The sequence below is a fragment of the Equus quagga genome, unplaced genomic scaffold (assembly GCF_021613505.1).
Source record: "Equus quagga isolate Etosha38 unplaced genomic scaffold, UCLA_HA_Equagga_1.0 73442_RagTag, whole genome shotgun sequence".
NCBI lineage: Eukaryota > Metazoa > Chordata > Mammalia > Perissodactyla > Equidae > Equus > Equus quagga.
This window is the reverse complement of record NW_025802777.1, coordinates 9,314,954-9,331,913: the sequence shown is the minus strand read 5'-3', so window position 1 is coordinate 9,331,913 and position 16,960 is coordinate 9,314,954. Positions and strand designations below refer to the sequence as shown.

Here is a 16,960-nt window from a genome sequence, read left to right as displayed (position 1 = left end):
GGCAGATTGGCCCTGAGCTAATATCTGTTGCCAATCTTCCTCTTTTTGCTTGAGGAACATTGTCCCTGAGCTAACATCCATGCCAATCTTTCTCTATTCTGTATGTGGGACGCCATCACTGCATGGCTTGATGAGTGGTGTGTAGGTCCACTCCTGGGATCTGAACCTGCAAACCCCAGGCCACCGAAGCAGAGTGTGCAAACTTAACCACTACGCCACTGGGCTGGCCCTCTTTTTTTTTTGTCTTAACTGCATTGATCACAACCTCTAGTACTATGTTGAATAGAAATGATGAGAGTCTTGTTCTTGATCTTATGGAGGAAGCATTCAGTCTCTCACCATTAAGTATGATCTTAACTATAGGGTTCTTGTAGGTGCCCTTTATCAGATTGAGGGGCTTCCTTTTTGTTTCTTGTTTGCTGAGTTTCTGTCATGAACGGGTGTTGAATTGGGCCATGTTTCTTTCCTGCATGTATTGAGATGTTTGCATGGTTTTTCTTCTTTTTTGTTGTTAATATGGTGATCTACATTGATGGAAATTTGGATGTAGAACCAGCTTTCCATTCCTAGGATAGACCACACTTAGTCATGGTGTATTACTGTTTAAAAAAATATTTTACTAGATTCAATTTGCTCCTGTTAAGGATCTTTTCATTTAAATTCATGAGGGGTGTTAGTTTATCATTTTCTTGTAATGTCCTGGTCTAATTTTGATATCAGGGTAATAAATAGGAAAATGATTTGGAAAGTATTCTTTCCTCCTCTATTTTCTAAAAATATTTATGTTGAAATGGTGTTTCTTCTTTAAATTTTTGGTGGCATTCACCAGTGAAACCTTTGGAACCTGGAGCTTTCTTTGTGGTAGGACTTTTAATTGCAAAACTTATTCAATAGATACAGGGCTATTCAGATTTTCTATTTCTTCTTGAGTTTGTTTTGACAATTTTAATGCATTTGTCCTTTTCATCTAAGTTAATCAAATTTATTTGTATAAAGTTGTTGGTAGTAGTCTGCTGTTCTTTGCAAGTCTGTAGGATCTGTTGTGATGTCACTTCTTTCATTCCTGATACTGGGAACTTCTATCTTCTCTTTCCCCCTCTAACTCCTACCTCCTCCTCTGCCTCCTTCTCCTTTCCCTTCTCCTCCTCCTCTCCTCCATCAATCTAGCTAGAAGTTTATTGGTTTTACTGATTTTTTTTTAAATAAGCTCTTGCTTTTATTGATTTTCCTCTATGGTATGTCTGGTTGTCTATTTCATTTACTTAAGACTCGTTATTATTTCTGTCAATCTACTTATTTTGGATTTAATTTGCTTTTGTCTAGCTTCATAAGAAGGAAGCTTTGATTATTAAATCTGGACTTCATTCCTGACATAAACATTTTAAGCTATGGATTTCCTTCTAAGCATTATCATAGCCACATTACACAAATTTTTATCATATCATGTTTTTGTACTTATTCAATTCAAAACATTTTTTGATTTCCTTTGTCATTTCTTCTTTGATAGATTGTTTAGAATTATCCTGTTTAGTTTTCAAATATTTGAGTTTTTTTCCAAATAGCTTATTGATTTCTGATTTATGTTATGATCTATAAGGATATTCTGTATGATTTCAGTTCTTTTTGTGTGTGTGTGTGTGAGGAAGACTGGCCCTGAGCCAACATCTGTTGCCAATCTTCCTCTTTTTGTTTGAGGAAGATTGTCACTGAGCTACCATCTGTGGCAATCTTCCTCTACTTTATGTGGGATGCTGCCACAACATGGGTGGGCGAGCAGTGGTAGGTCTGTGCCCAGGATCTGAACTGGCAAACCCCCTGCCACCAAAGCGGAGGGCGTGAACTTAACCACTACACCACCAGGCTGGCCCCTGATTTCAATTCTTTTTTATCTTTTTAGGTTTATCGAGCCTCATTTTATGGCTCAGCTTATGATCTGTCTTAGTGAATATTCCATGTGCACTTGTAAAGAATGTGTGCTCTTCTGTAGTTGGGTGGAGTGTCCCATAAACATCAATCAGATCAGGTTGATTCATGGTGTTCACATCTTCTGTGTCCTTACTGATCTGGTGAATTCTTCAGCTGCTGAGAGAGGAGTGTTGAAATCTCTCTCACTGTAAATTTGTCTTATTTTCCTTTCAGTTTTGTCAGTTGTTATTTCTTGTACTTTTAAGTTGTAATCAATTTGAGATATTAAGATATGACATAATGTAAATAATATTGGAAATACACTGCTAGAAATTATTTGAAAATACTAAAAATGCATATACCTTTTTAAGGTATATTCTTCTTTATGGTAACTCTTTTTATATGTCTTTCATTAACTATTTATAAGAAGTTTCATAAAATATTCCCTTGGGAAATTTAGGAGTGAAGGCCATGTGTTTATTATCTCATTGAATATGTGTGCCAAACTCAACTTTATTATTTAAGATTCATACTTAGTGTGTGCAGTCATTGATCACAAGGTACAAATCTGGGTTCCTGAAAAAGAATGAAGTGAAAAATAATACACAGTCTGAAGAAACTCAAACATGTAGTAGAGAAGGAGATACTGGTCCCCCTTCCTTATGGGGATTAGCAGATTCTTGTTATGCAAGTGAGTCAGGCAGCCCTTCTTATTGGTTTGACTTATTTTAGAACTGAGTTTGGGGTCGGCCACGCCGAGTGGTTAAGTTCGTGCGCTCTGCTTCGGCGGCCCAGGGTTTCACTGGTTCGAATCCTCGGCATGGGTGTGGCACCGCTCATCAAGCCACACTGAGCGGGCATCCCACATTCCACAACTAGAAGGACCCACAACTAAAAATACACAACTATGTACTGGGAGGCTTTGGGGAGAAAAAAAATAAAATCTTAAAAAAAAAAATGTTTAAGTAAGTAAAACAGTCTCGGTGATCTGAGCTGGGCTTCGTCTTGGTCCTTCATTGTTTGTCTTGGTTCAGGAAAGAACCTTCGGGATTGGGTTGAAGGGCCTTGCCCTGATTTAGGGAGGAGACTAAGGGAAGCTCCATTGGCTGCGCTTTTTTGGGAAAAAAATCTGCTTCGTGTATTCTGTTTTGTCCAGATTTGGGCGGGAGTGGTGGTGGTGGATTATTCCTATGAGAAGATGCCTCCAAGTCCTTTCTGTTGGGCTGAATCTCTCTACTGTTCAGACATGGAGGACACAGAGGGTTATTACACACCAGCCAGTCTGTATCTGAAGACGGTTGTTCCAAGAAGGGCTGGTTCTTAGCCTCTGGTGAAAAATTTTAATTAAGGCATTTTTATTTTTCCAGACCAAAAGTTACTACATAGAGGGTTTTTCTTTTTAAATCAAGGTAAAAATAAAAGTCAAGTATTCCTTATTAGATGCTAGAAAGGCCATTGTTTTACTGAAATGTAGAAACTATATAGGATAATTTCAGCTGAACTTAACAATACATTGCTTGACAAGTCACCCGTGAAAACTCCCAACAGCCTTGTACAGTGTGGTTTAGCTTTTTTCTTATGTCAGTTAAACAATAGTTGGACTTTAGTGTACCTGTTTAAAATCATCGCGCTGTCCTGAGTGGTGGAAAAACATGCACGGCAGCTAAGATTCTAGTTGTTAAAAATCTCTTTTTGATTTCTGTTTCCAACTTCAGGTGTATGGTCAACCTCGGTTCAGCCCTATTAAGTGTCAAAGTTCAGAAAAGAAAAGTTCCTCTTTAGACGACTGAGTCAGTTTACGAACCACAGGATCACTGCATTTACATTTGATCCAGTGCAACCGAGAGATCGTTATTTCCCGTTTTCTTTGCTGAGTTGTACTTAGAGTACATTTTTTAAAGCTTATAAATAGGCAGTAAGTCAACAAAAATTTAAGAAATATCAAGGGAGCTATAACTGTCTTAACTCTATTTCAGCAAAAAGCATTTGGCAAGCAGTGATTCCTTGGCAAGTGAGCAGGAACCTCCCTGCCTAGCAATGAAATGCAGTTTCAGCATAGAGGATTTGGGATAAGATTGAAGAGCCTTTGAGGGACGAGAAAACTGACTGGTGTCTGCCCGGGCCTTGAATCTACACGTGGTCGTTTTCCCGTCATTCATTGTCGTGTTCCTCCTTCTCTCCTAGGAGTCTCAGCAAATGCTGGGAAGACTTATTCCAGAAAAGCAGATACTCAATGACCAATTAAAACAAGTTCAGCAGAACAGTTTGCACAGTAGGTGTTTATATTTTTAAAGTTGTCCTTTTCATTTTTCACTAGCAAGAATTTCCTTAAGTGAAACGAGAACATTCAAAACCATTTTTCCTCACTGCCAATTTGTTTTTCTCGTGTTGCAATGTTTTCCTAAAACAGGAGATTCACTTCTTACACTGAAAAGAGCCCTAGAAGCAAAAGAACTAGCTCGGCAGCAGCTCCGAGACCAGCTGGATGAAGTTGAGAAAGAAACTAGGTCAAAACTGCAGGAGATTGACATTTTCAATAATCAGCTGAAGGTAACTATTCTGTGTGTTCCTACCTGTATGTCCTACCTTTAATTTTTCTAACTGGCCAGATGATTCGTTGACATTTAGTCCCAGGCAGAAAAATTTATTGTGCTGGTTTGTCAGCCTTTTTGAAGGCTTTCACATTTACAGATGAAACTCTATGATCTAAATTGCATTTTTCTCCTTGAAAATATAAAGATAAATTTGACATCTAGAAATGAGGGCTGAGTGGCCCCAACATGACATCTATCTTTAACCTGAATCACATTTTTAAACGTCTCCATGCTTTTCTCTATTGATCCCTATGTCAAGTTGAATTCCGAAAGCTAGACCCCAAAAGCTTCTCCTTTCTTATGTTCTTTGAAGATCACTAAAAAGGAACTATTTTCTCTTTTAAAACTGAGAATTTTTCTGCCACCTCTTACCTTCAAGATTGTCCTTGAATGTAGGTCTTTGTTACCTCATATTTTAAAATTTTATTGTTTAATGGAGTAATTGCTTTTGTCTCTGTGGCAGAAGTGTGGTGTGTGGTTTTGTCACATTTCCATGGTAAATTCAGGAAAATGCTGAAGCTCTCAGGGACTGTAAAGGTGGTTATCACAGCCTCTTTCTGATTTGGTGATTTCGATTTAACTTTACAACCTTATCATCTTACAATAAAACCAGAATGCAAACAATTCATTTCCTATCAACAGTGATCGTATACTTTAGATTTAAGTAGATACTGCAATTTTTATCAGTTATGTTCTAGTAAGAAATTGGATTTTACACTTTTTTTTCAAGTACTCATTTTCCTTTTCTAACTTAAAATCTTTTATACTTGATTCTGGCTAATTTACCTTTTGACACTAGGAAAAAGTAAAACTCCTTTATTACTAAAAATAAAAAAAAAATTAGAAAGCGTATTTGAGATTTTTAGTTGACCTTTGAATTGAGATTCTAGGCCCAATTGTCTAGACATCTGAGTTTGAGGTATTTGTGCTGTTTTTTTCAGAGTAATAGGTAATGAGCTATTCTCAATTGTAAATTCCAGGAAAGTGCTCCTAGGGGAAATATTATTTGAGCCAACTTAGTGTGTTTCTTCACTTTGCTTTCCTGCTTGCTCAGAATGCGTGTGCGTGTGCATGGACTCTATATATGTCCTATATTTGTGCATATATGATTGTATGTGAGATGTAGGTACTGGAAGAGCAGCTCCAAGTTCTCTGTCTCAATGAGCACAATAAAAATGCTCACATTAAGTCTCATTGTCACTTGTCACTACTTTAAGCAAAAAGAACAGGACACTGTGCAAGTTCACAGTGCTTTCTCATAGTCTCTTGGAATGTAAACTGTCAAGGATCAGGTATCCTTTGAGCCCAGGCACTAGTCCAGATTTCTGCCCTAATCTTCAGATTCTTCTTTTTAGAAATGTGACTCCCAAAACAAGCTTCACTTATTAGAAAATGATACTCTAGTGGATGATTTTTGACAAAGGCGTAGACAGTTTATGGATGATATTGACTAGTGAATTGCTGTTGCCATTTTTAAAGAGAACACCCTTAAAATGCGGTGTGAGTGGCTCATACTGTGTTTAATTAACTAATACTGCCTTCAGTATCAGTACGTTGCTTATACAAAGGCTAATTTTAGTGCTTTATTCCACTAGCCTGTTTCCAAATATATTTTTCTTTTTTTTTTTTTTTTTGCTGAGGAAGTTTCACCCTGAGCTAACATCTGTTGCCAATCTTGTTTTTCTCCTTAAGGAAGATTAGCCCTGAGCTAACATCTGTGCTAATCAGTCTTCCTCTATTTTATATGTGGGTTGCTACCACAGCATGGCTGATGAGTGGTGTAGGTCTGCTCCTGGGATCCGATCCCATGAACCTGGGTCACGGAAGTGAAGTGTGCCAAACTCAACCACTGCTGTGGGGCCAGCCCCAAATATACGTATTTTTAAATAAGAACATTTCTTTCTATCTTCTTAATTTTCGTTTGGGTTTTCCATTATTAACTTTAATATGGAGAGTAAAAATGTCACAAGCCAGTATAACTATATTGTTTCGTTATTTAGCAACTCATTTGGAGGACTTAGCCAATACGTTATGTTGCCTTACAGTTATTATTTCTGGTATTCCTCTCAAACCTAGTAAAACCAAAATAGAAATGGTTAAATTGAAGAAAAAAAGATTTATAATTTGATAGAGGCAGATTTTAAAATTCAGTCCTTTGAGTATCTCATGCCACTTGTCTTTGTTGTAGCCACATTGGAAAATATGAAGCTTTTATTTTTTACTTTAGAGCATTTATTCTTTAGCAGCTGTAATTTCTTGTGAAATGAGATAGACCAGGAGAGCCAGTTCTCTGACCCTTGGGATTTCTCCTATGCCTCTCTTGATACAGCAGTGCCTTTACAGCATCCTCACTAATGATGCAAAAGTTGCTTCTCCCTTGCCGGGAGTGAAACACTGGCAATTGTCCAGTTATTCCACACGTCCAGTCTGATGGTGTGAATTTGCTGTATCCCAAACCTCCCTCTCCCAAACAGAAAGCAGCTGGAGAGCATAGAAAAGAAATTAGGACTTAGCAGTTTTACTTTATAATCATATAGATTGTTCACCTAAAAAAACAAAGTATAATTCCCTCATTATCGGCTAGTATGGTGATGCTGGAGAAGTACCTTATGGAGTGCAACCTTTTAAAGTTAGTTAACCAGAACATTAGACCTATATTCGATGGCTGGCTCCATAATTTAGGATTGCATTTAGCAAAAGGCAATTCTCTCGTTTCTTTGGTACGGAACTACTTGCAATAAGTCATTTGCTTATTTTGATGCACACTCAAAGTCATGTCTAGTTCCTTAGGTATAAGGTCATGGAGGAGATCATAGCACCCTGCTTTAGTCCAGATTCTGAGGGATAAGACAGTGATTGGAAGGTACTGGTGTATTTGGTTTCTTAAACAAGAAAGAATTCAGAGAGTAGTTGTGTTTTATCATTTTTCTCCTTTTTTTTTTAAACATACAATCGATTTAGTTCTTTCTACCAGATGTCTAGTTCAGATTCATTCTTCTTTTGAGGGTCTCTCCCTTTTTCCTCAGTTCAGGAAGAAATACAGTCATGCCTCCCCACCCAAAATCTGATAACCAATGATGGAAATTCTCAAGTCATTGATTAAAGAAGAAAAAAATTACAGTCAGGTTAATGGGTATTCGTGTAGGTAGCAACACATTGAACATACAAAGCATGTTTACAGTTATGGCTAAGTGTTGTTAACTGGCTCCAGATGGAGGGCCATGGAACAGAAGGTCTCTAGAATCTTGGACCTTTACGTTTCTGTGTGATCTCAGAGAAATTGAGGGCTCATTCTTTCCTTTCAGAAAAATCTATTTTTCCATGCATTTTGATAGACATTTACCTTGTAGATGGGATATTTCTTTTCCAAAAATGATCCCAAGACATGTGTCTTGTTTTTCTAATTTATCACCCAAAACCAAGAATTACTTGAGAAAGGAGACAGGAGTCTTACTGTAGTGAATAAACTTTGCCTTTGTAAGTCTATAGAAAAGGGGAGGGTGGGAGAAGGGGAGAAGGGGAGATAGTGCCCTGAGATATTGAATCTCTTGTGCTAGAAATTTCCTGATTGGCAGCCTTTATATTTATGCTGCTCTTTATATGGACAGTAAATTTTAGCTTTTTGATGATCAAATGAAATCTTCGACCAGTGATTTAATCATAAATAATTGATTTTGTTGGTGACTATTGCTAGCATGAGTTAATACTTCTTAAAGTAGTTTTAATTCAGTGGATCATATTTGTTTACCATAATTTTATGCTTTTAAAATGTATTCTATATGTACTAAATATTTTATCCTGCTAAGAAATCAGTAGTCTCATATTCATTTTCTAGAAACGTCTGTTTAAAATTATCTGTGACTTTCTCTTTTTTACCTCATTTTATAGGAAAATCATGAAGAATCTATGTGCCTAACTGGCACATTGAACCCTTCTGATAATCGTTTTTCATACATAACAGTGCTTAGGGTATAAAATTATGGTTCTAACAAGTGTCAAATGACATTACTGATAGGGACTTTCTGAACAGTGGCGCTTGACTCCACCTTGCCCTCAGCAATGCCAGTGTTACTGTAACAGTTTTCCTTGGCACTGACAGCCTGATGTTCCATATTTTAATATCTTAACCATGATACAGAGCAGCAACATGAAGTATAGCTTATAGTTTTCAAGGCTTCGTCATATACCAAATACAGAGAGTCCAATTCGCAAAGAGGCTATATGTTGTGTTTCATGTTGAAAAGTTGAGTCCTTGTTGGTTCCCGTCTAGTCGCTGTGTGCTGGACAAGTCCTAATGTGAATGGTGTTTACATTTGAGCATTTCTTTCTTCCAGTCAGTGGCAATGGAGGAGGCAGTGTTGCAGTGCCTGGCAGTTCTCCTGGGCTGCGTCATCCACTTAGACTCCTTTCTAAAGGTCTCCATGCCCTACTCAGGCAATGCACATCTTTCTCAGACTCAGAATGATGAACCATCTCCAGCTCTGTGCTTCAGTTTCCCCCACGCAGATGAGTGCTCAGTGTCTAAGATAGCATTTGCCATGAAGTGCTAAGCCTTCTTTGTAAAAGTTAATAATGATTAGTTGTTATTAATCGTGGTGTGTGAGTGAGTCTTTCCTCTTGACAAATTGTGTGTGTGTTGGTGGAAGCTCTGAATTACAAGCTGGATAAGCTTACTTATACTTACTGGATAAGTATACCATGGTCTTGTCTTTTTAACAAGCATTGTAGATCATTGAATTTGCCACTTGGCTGCGAAAATTTGAAAGACAACACTCAGTCATTATTTGGGTCTAAATGCATATTTCCATCATATGGGAGATTATTATAGTCAGTGTACTATTCCAAAAGTGGACAGTATTTTATTTCTTAGCAAAATTTGAGTATTTAGGAGTAATTCATAATTATGTTCCTTAATATACTTGAGAATTCCAGACTTCTTAAATTAGACACAAGATGCCTATTAGAAATGTAAATTCTGCCCATAATGATACCTGTCCTAAAAATTGCACCTAGGAAAAGAATTGTTGTTGACATGAGAATGCCAGTTATAGTAAATAAGGTTCTTGGCTTAACTAAGGCTTTTATGCTCTTGGTTTCAGACACTTGCTTTCATGGCAGGCTCATTCATTATGAAGGCAGTGAAAGGCAAAATATTTAGCAACCAGGGGAAAAAAGAAAAGAGCTGGAGAAAGAACTGCAGAACAGAATGAGAAGTCAGGAAAAAAGTGCATGCGAAGGGAAATGATGAAGGAAAGAAAAAGATCCAGAAAGAGGAGATGCAGAGACAGCAAGAGAAATCAGTGTGAATTCAAATAACAACGTTGCTTTCTCCTTTCAGTAGAATAATGTTTGGCTGTTTCATGGTTTGCTATCTTATTTTATTCAAGATTAAATTTTATTTTTACTTGTATGATTGTTTTGAAAAGACCTTCTGCACTTAAGTAATAAAATTCTCAAACTCTCAATGTACTTGTGATTGTGGAAACTTTACACAGATTCCTCGAGTATAGAAAAATAATTAGAACACTCCGAAAAAGACTCAATTGAGTTAACAGACGTTGTATAATAGATTCTATGCCATACCAGTAGGCTTGTTGATTGGTTGGTTGAGATGTTTAGTTATAGTGTGGGCTTTTCTTTTGAGCTTTTAAAAAATATTTATCAAAAGGTAATTGGGGAAAGGGAAAAAAGCAGAACTCAATCTTTTGAAAAAATGTTTCCTTTTTTTATTCTCTTGTTTAGCCAAACCCCTTGACAATTTTATCCTTTAGAATGACATGCATTTAAAATAATGGGATATTGCTTTATAAATAAAGCTCAGACATTTTGGGAAAACTCAGATTTTCAGGACAAAATGGAATCAGTTTTCTGTTTCTGGTAATAAAAGGGTATCCACCAAAGCCTCTGGGGAGCCATGGACGAAGATTCTGGATTAGCTCGTCCTGTGGCAGAGAGGACACTGTTTTCTAGCTCCTCTCCCCCTCTGTCCACCCATCCCCTCCCTGCTCACATGTGTGCACACGTACTCACACACCCCAGCGCGTTCCTCTCTGCTCTCCAGGAGCACTTGCAGTACATTGACTACCAGTTTGTGCCATGGGGAATTGGACTTACTATTTGGTTGAATATTGACTTCAGATTTAGAAGTAGTATTTAAACTTGTTTTTGAACATTAGTACACCAACCCTTCTCAGAATTTAATAACTGATCAATATCTTTTTTTATATTCTTCCCACTTTCAATGCCTCAAGAATGAAAACATTTTATAATGTTGTGATAAATGGGATATCAATTTACCTTGATTTGGATGCAGTTTCTGTTTTGAAACACTTAGTAATTTTTCAGATTTTTCTGCATAGGTATGAGTTCCCCTATCCTCAAAAGGTTTGTTGATTGGCTTTCTTTAATAGCTTTCAGTTTGTTTCACAACCACTTAATTGGGCTAAGTCACTGTATTTTAAAACTCAGAAGTCCTTTTAAAAATTTTGATATTGTGGGCACTGTGCTAGGTGCCAGAAATACAGAGGGAAAAGTGTGATCCCTGTCTTCATGGAGCCAATTGGAAATGTCCTATTTACAACCACTAAAGCGTCTCCTTCATAATGAGTAATAAACGTCTTGTACAACAACAAAAAAATTTGATATTGTGTACTATGTGATATCCTTCGGTGAGAAATAAAGTGGTATGTATTTATATAAAAGCGCTTCTCCTTTTGACTTTCCGTAGGTATTAGGTTTATACAAAATAAACGCCTACACCTGAAATTTCTGATGCTGGTACCTAGATCAATTTCCTGTGAGGTCAATTTAATATTAACAGTCCAAAGACCATTATAAATATGAGATGTGTCCTTGTTTTGATTTATAGTATTGAGCTCATAAATTTCAAGTAAATTAAACAATGTATGTTTGTTTTTGTCTCTCTTTTCCGAGAGACAGCCTGAGGCAAAAACCAGAAGCAGAGTAATCCTTCAAAAAGGTTCCATGACCAAATTAGTGATGCATTTCCATTAACTAATAGTCTTTCATAAGCCCCTTATTGTAGTTCATTTTTTTCTCTCTTCACAAGCATTTGTGCAAAGTTATGTTTATGAAAAGGAATTCCATGCATATTGTTCAGGTGGATTCTTCTTTATATTTCAGTTAATATCACTTCATGTAATACATATCTTTTTGAGTGTCTTTAAGACCAAGTGAAGGAGAAAAAGTCGCGGTTTTTCAATCACGTGACTCTGTGCCCCTTGCACAGCAAGAGAACAGCTGTCTTTAGTGAACTTGAAAGTGAGCCATATTTCTCAGGGCAGAAAGTTGGATCTTCTTGAGTATTCAATTTGTCAGGCATATTGCTTTTGAAATGCTTTGGCTGTATGCCATAGGATGTCCAAAGATGTTCTATGGTACAAATATCTTAATTCTTTGGGAGCAGTAAGTGACTCTTCCCGATGGTTGAAGGAAGAAAGCTAAAAGCAAGCCGATTTTCATTTATCTCAACTAATCCAAGACACGATCTTTGTTTGCCAGTCACTTTCTTGTTGTGGTTCATAATTCGTGTTAGATCAAAGAACCCTTTGAGAATAAAATAAAAGCTATAAGCCTTCTCCGCAAGAAAAATGCCCATATTCCCCAGATTACATACAGTTTCATAGTGTTCACACAGCCAAAGCTTATTCATATAGCAGGTCAAGAAACTCTGCTATATCTTAGAATTCTAATTGTAGATAATATCGATGATAAAAATCTTGCTATTTTAATTTGTATATACTACACATTTTATAGGAGTTTTATTTTTCCCACATCTTTGTTTGTATCGTGTAGCTAAAACTTCTCAAATGCCTGTTTAATTATTTCTTATTTATTAAGAAAATTATTGGGGCTGGCCCGGTGTCGTAGTGGTTAAGTTCACGTGCTCTGCTTTTGTGGCCCTGGGTCTGCCAGTTCAGATCCTGGGCATGGACCTATGCCCTGCTCATCAAGCCATGTTTTGGCGGCATCTACATACAAAATAGAGGAAAACTGGCAACAGATGTTAGTGCAGGGCCAATCTTCCTCACCAAAAAAAGGGGGAAAGAAAGTTACACTTCATTAGGAGACAATATTCAATTATTACACCCTACTGGAATTTACTGTAAATTATTACTTAGTGTAAACATATCGTACCCTTGAATAGAACTCATAGAAGAAAAATCAGAAAAGTTGTACACTCAATATCATTTTGCTAGATAAATATCCAGCCAATAAGTATGTGATTGTAGACTTACTGATTTGAGGAAAAAAATTGTTAATTTTAGGAAGCGCCCCAAGTGAGATACTGAGTTTTGATTCTTAGTAATTTCACATTTGTTCTACTTTGATCTTAGTTATAATAGAGAAATAACTATGACCAGACTTAATAGAAGGGCCCGCTCTGTGGTTGAGTTCACGCGCTCTGCTCCGTGGCCCAGGGTTTCGCAGGTTCGAATCCCGGGCACGGACACGGCACCGCTCATCAGGCCACGCTGAGGCGGCGTCCCACACGCCGTAACTAGAAGGACCCACAGCTGCAAATACACAACTATGTACTGGGGGGCTTTGGGGAGAAAAGGAAAAATAAAATGTTTTTTTAAAAAAAAAGTTTTTCCTAAAAGAATTAGAAGGCTACTTTTAAAGAACTGTAGTTGTCCTTGAGTTTCTTAAACAGTATTGAGCAGGAATGAAAGGACAGTGCAGCGCCCTGCTTCCCGTGTGGAAGGGCTTGATGTTCCACAAGGCCCTTGTCATGCACAGGAAGGCAAGTTGTTAACTGGTTTTTAGTACATCTTCTTTCATTCCATAGATCGCATTCTCAGAAGTTCAACTTTTTAAAAACGTTATTGACTTAGGAATCATAATTTTCTGCTTATTTTGGTTCATGCCATCGTCAACACCGAAGTCGAAGCAAAGAGAGTGAAACCCAGAATGCCTGCCTCGTTGCAGCATCTTGATTTTCTTACGCTTGATTGTGTATCTCGGCAGTATTTGAGTTGGATGAAGGAAATGGTAGAAAAACTTTGCAGTCTTCAAATCTGGATCATAAGACAACAGAGCCTTCTGTTATCTTACTTGACATCTGTTCTTCTATGGCTCCCGCGAGCTCCATTTCCTTGGAGGTACTGGAAGCTGCACCTTATTTAGATAGTTCCAAAGATAGGTTCAGCCTATCTTATAATGCTGCTATACTAAAAAAAAATTGTGCTTTAAAAATTTTTAAATATCTTCCTTTATGTATTTGACACGCTTAAAAATTGTTTTTTAAACTGTCTCAGCATTTTTTTTCTATAGCTTCCTTACATTCACTTCTTACCACTTTTCATTTTATAGTGCCTCCTGATATGTTCCTAGCTTTACTTTCATCTCTCTTGACTTTGTATTTGGTAATTATTGATCAATAAGTCAACATCCAATTACCAGAGACCGGTATAGAAAGGAAACGTGCAGTGTAATTCTTTGGTAAAATGAAAAATCGTCATTGTGCCCACGGTCCACCTGGTGCATTGCTCCGTCATGGCCAGCATCCGTTCCGATTGGCCGGGGCTTGGCCAGACCTCTGATCCAATATTTTGAATATCACTCTGTCTGTAAATACGTTTTTCCTGGATGAAGTAAGAACTTTTCTTTTTAAATAAATGATCAGGTTCCTGAACGTCAGACTAAACTGTTCCTCCTCCATCATTTCTTCTCCTTTGCATTTAATTTCAGCTCAGACTTATTTTGCTCGCTGGTTGTACTTTTGTGGTCTATTCATGCAATAAGAATAAAACTCTGAAAGAGACACTGAAATAAAGAATAAATTTTTATGGGATGAACGGTGTCTAGTAATTTAACAGATCTTAAAGCTAAAATAACCCTGAAGATTGTCTACTCTGATTCAGCTGCTGGCCTGTATCAGGCACCTAGGATTCTTTCTTCCCAGTTCAGACCCTTTGAATTATAGTCTATTGCTGTAAATTAGTTTTCTGAATTTATTTAAGATTTTTATGCAATTGAAGATGAAATTTTAAAATACGGAAAAAGTACTTTGACGCTTCCTTTTAAAGCGTCTCAGCTGTTGGGCTAACGCTGGAGCGGGCCATCCCTGTCTGTGCAGGGGCTGACTTTTGAGTCCCTTTCTCAGGACATTCAGAGTTTGGTTTGATGTCACCCCACTGCAATTTTCCTTTTCTTGTTGAGATATTAACTTGAACCGTGAGTGCAGATTGCTCTGACAATATGAATTTGCCCATTTTTTCCATTTGTCTCTGAAATATCAAATCCAGAATATTACCAGATATTTTACTCGTATCATTGGAGATTACTATTTATGTTTGATTCCAAGTTACTATGAAAAGCAATACTGCTGAATATTTAACACATTAAAGGTTTATAGCCCGTGGTGTATGGCAGTGAGAAAGAGAATGAAAAATGGAACTCTTTTTTTTCCTGGTGTCAATTTTCTTCTCTTAGAACAGTCAGAGTGAGGCTTCATCATTACTTTCCAGTCTCCATTCTTGACCTTCCATGCCCCTCCATAACTAAAGTCCTGTCCCAGGTACCCTTCATAATTTGGAGGTCACGTGCCCAGGGCTGCTGCCATAGGGAATGGTCCAGCAATTTGTACCTTACGAAGTTGCCTCTTCCTGCTGCCTCTTGTCTAGATATTCCCAGTCTCATTTGTTAGGTTGCCCCCTGAACCCCATCCTTCCTTCCCCCTCTCTTGAGTGCCTGTTTCCCTCCCATCCTCCCTCCTGCCCAGTGCCTGCCTCCCCCTAACCTCCTGATCTCCAGTTAAACTTTTTCTTGTATCCCATTGATCCCTTTTAGGACTTTTCAAAGTCACTTATAGTATACAAGATGCGTGTCCATGCATTCTAACCTAAGAACAGTCTAGCTAGGAGGAAAAGGTTAGCCTGACCTTTAGGGCTTTTCTCTAGGAATAAGTCCATTTTAACGCTGATCCCTCCACGTTTGTTGTTCAGTCTCTGAGTGACTGTAGAGGTAGCAGTAAGGCAGGAGGAAATCTCATCTGGATTTCTTGCCAATGAGCAAGGCAAGAGAAGAAGGGCAGACTTTGGTTCTTAGAGCTTACCATATAGACCCCTGGGCTGCCAATTGGGAGACCAGCCCTCATTAGCCAGACCAAGAAGTCAACTGGAAATACAGTTGGCTCTACTGGACACTTCAACTCATCTGATTCATTGTTGACACAAATGAGAGGAATTCCGGTGACTGAATCTGTTAGTGACCATTGTACTCCTGTGGAATCAGAGGGTTTCCCCCTCAACAGGCATTTCATTGTTCTTTATGGTTTTGGATATTTAAACTTCTGACTTATGTACTTTAAGTATCATAAAATGTATTTTAAGTAGCCCGCTAAGGAGATTACTCTTATTCCTGGGGCTAGTATCAAATGAGGAAATTGGATCCAAGGTGGTGATCATCAAATTATAGCCTTTATAATTACAGCCTTTATAACCAGCCTGAGTCCTGGTTTAGTTTGGGGCAGCTGACAACTTCACACGTGGATTTAGTAAGAGAAGAGCCTCTGGAAGAGGCGTGATTTGAAGACAAACAGACCTTGGTGGGGAGAATCGAGGTTGTGGAGCAGAGGAGGTCTGTTTGTTCTAAGGCAGCACAGCATAAGGAGGTGAGGTTTTAGTGGAGGTCGTGTGTGGAGAGGTGTGTGCATTTTCAAAGCCAGTAGAGGCTGGTGTTGATTCATTATCATAAGAACCTTAAGGTTTTATTCCTGATCATCACCCTTTCTTAAAACTGGTTAAGTTCCATCATGATCACTGAGTCTTGAGCAGTGTAGCTTCTCTGTGCCCTTCACTAGCAAGTTCTTTCTAAAGCACTTTGTGGAAAGCGATGTGATGTGTTCTGACTATGAAAATATAACCTCGAACAGCTTTTGGAGATGAGTCATGTCACAACGTAGAGTGATTTTAGTTCCCCAAGTTCATGTTTTTCAAATCTGGAATGTTATCTCCCAGTGTCGAGGCTTCCCCACTGTGCAGGGTTGCATGCTGATAAACTGTGGGAATGCCTGTCGCTGCGTGTCGTTACATGGACTGTTTCTTGACTGTTTATAGGAACTAAGAGAGATACATAATAAGCAGCAGCTCCAGAAACAAAAGTCCATAGAGGCTGAAAGGCTGAAACAGAAGGAACAAGAGCGAAAGATCATAGAATTAGAAAAACAAAAAGAAGACGCTCAAAGGTGAGTCTTTTCAGTTAACTGTGAACCCGTCTGGAAGGAACTTTGAATATTTACCATTCTTTGCCTGGCTTCTCCAAGAACTTACTGGATCAGAAAGAGCTTTCAGTCTTTAGTGTGTGTGTGTGTGTGTGTGTGTGTGTGTGTGTCAGCACAAACGTGTGTGTATATATGTCTTTGCATATCTAAGTACCCCCTGAGGTTTTTAGTTAGTTCCCAGAGCTCTCCCAAGCTACTTCTATGTAGATAAACT

General features: G+C 38.0%; 1 protein-coding gene across 1 annotated transcript in view; it reads left to right on the top strand.

The window, feature by feature from the left end:
• The window catches only part of LOC124234256 (intersectin-1), a 204,100-nt gene that overhangs the window by 102,601 nt on the left and 84,539 nt on the right, over positions 1-16,960 (top strand). Inside the window, exons 15-17 of the mRNA XM_046651506.1 lie at positions 4,090-4,177; positions 4,316-4,455; positions 16,583-16,710. Coding sequence (XP_046507462.1) covers positions 4,090-4,177; positions 4,316-4,455; positions 16,583-16,710 — 356 coding nt within the window. The remainder of the gene's footprint in view (positions 1-4,089; positions 4,178-4,315; positions 4,456-16,582; positions 16,711-16,960) is intronic.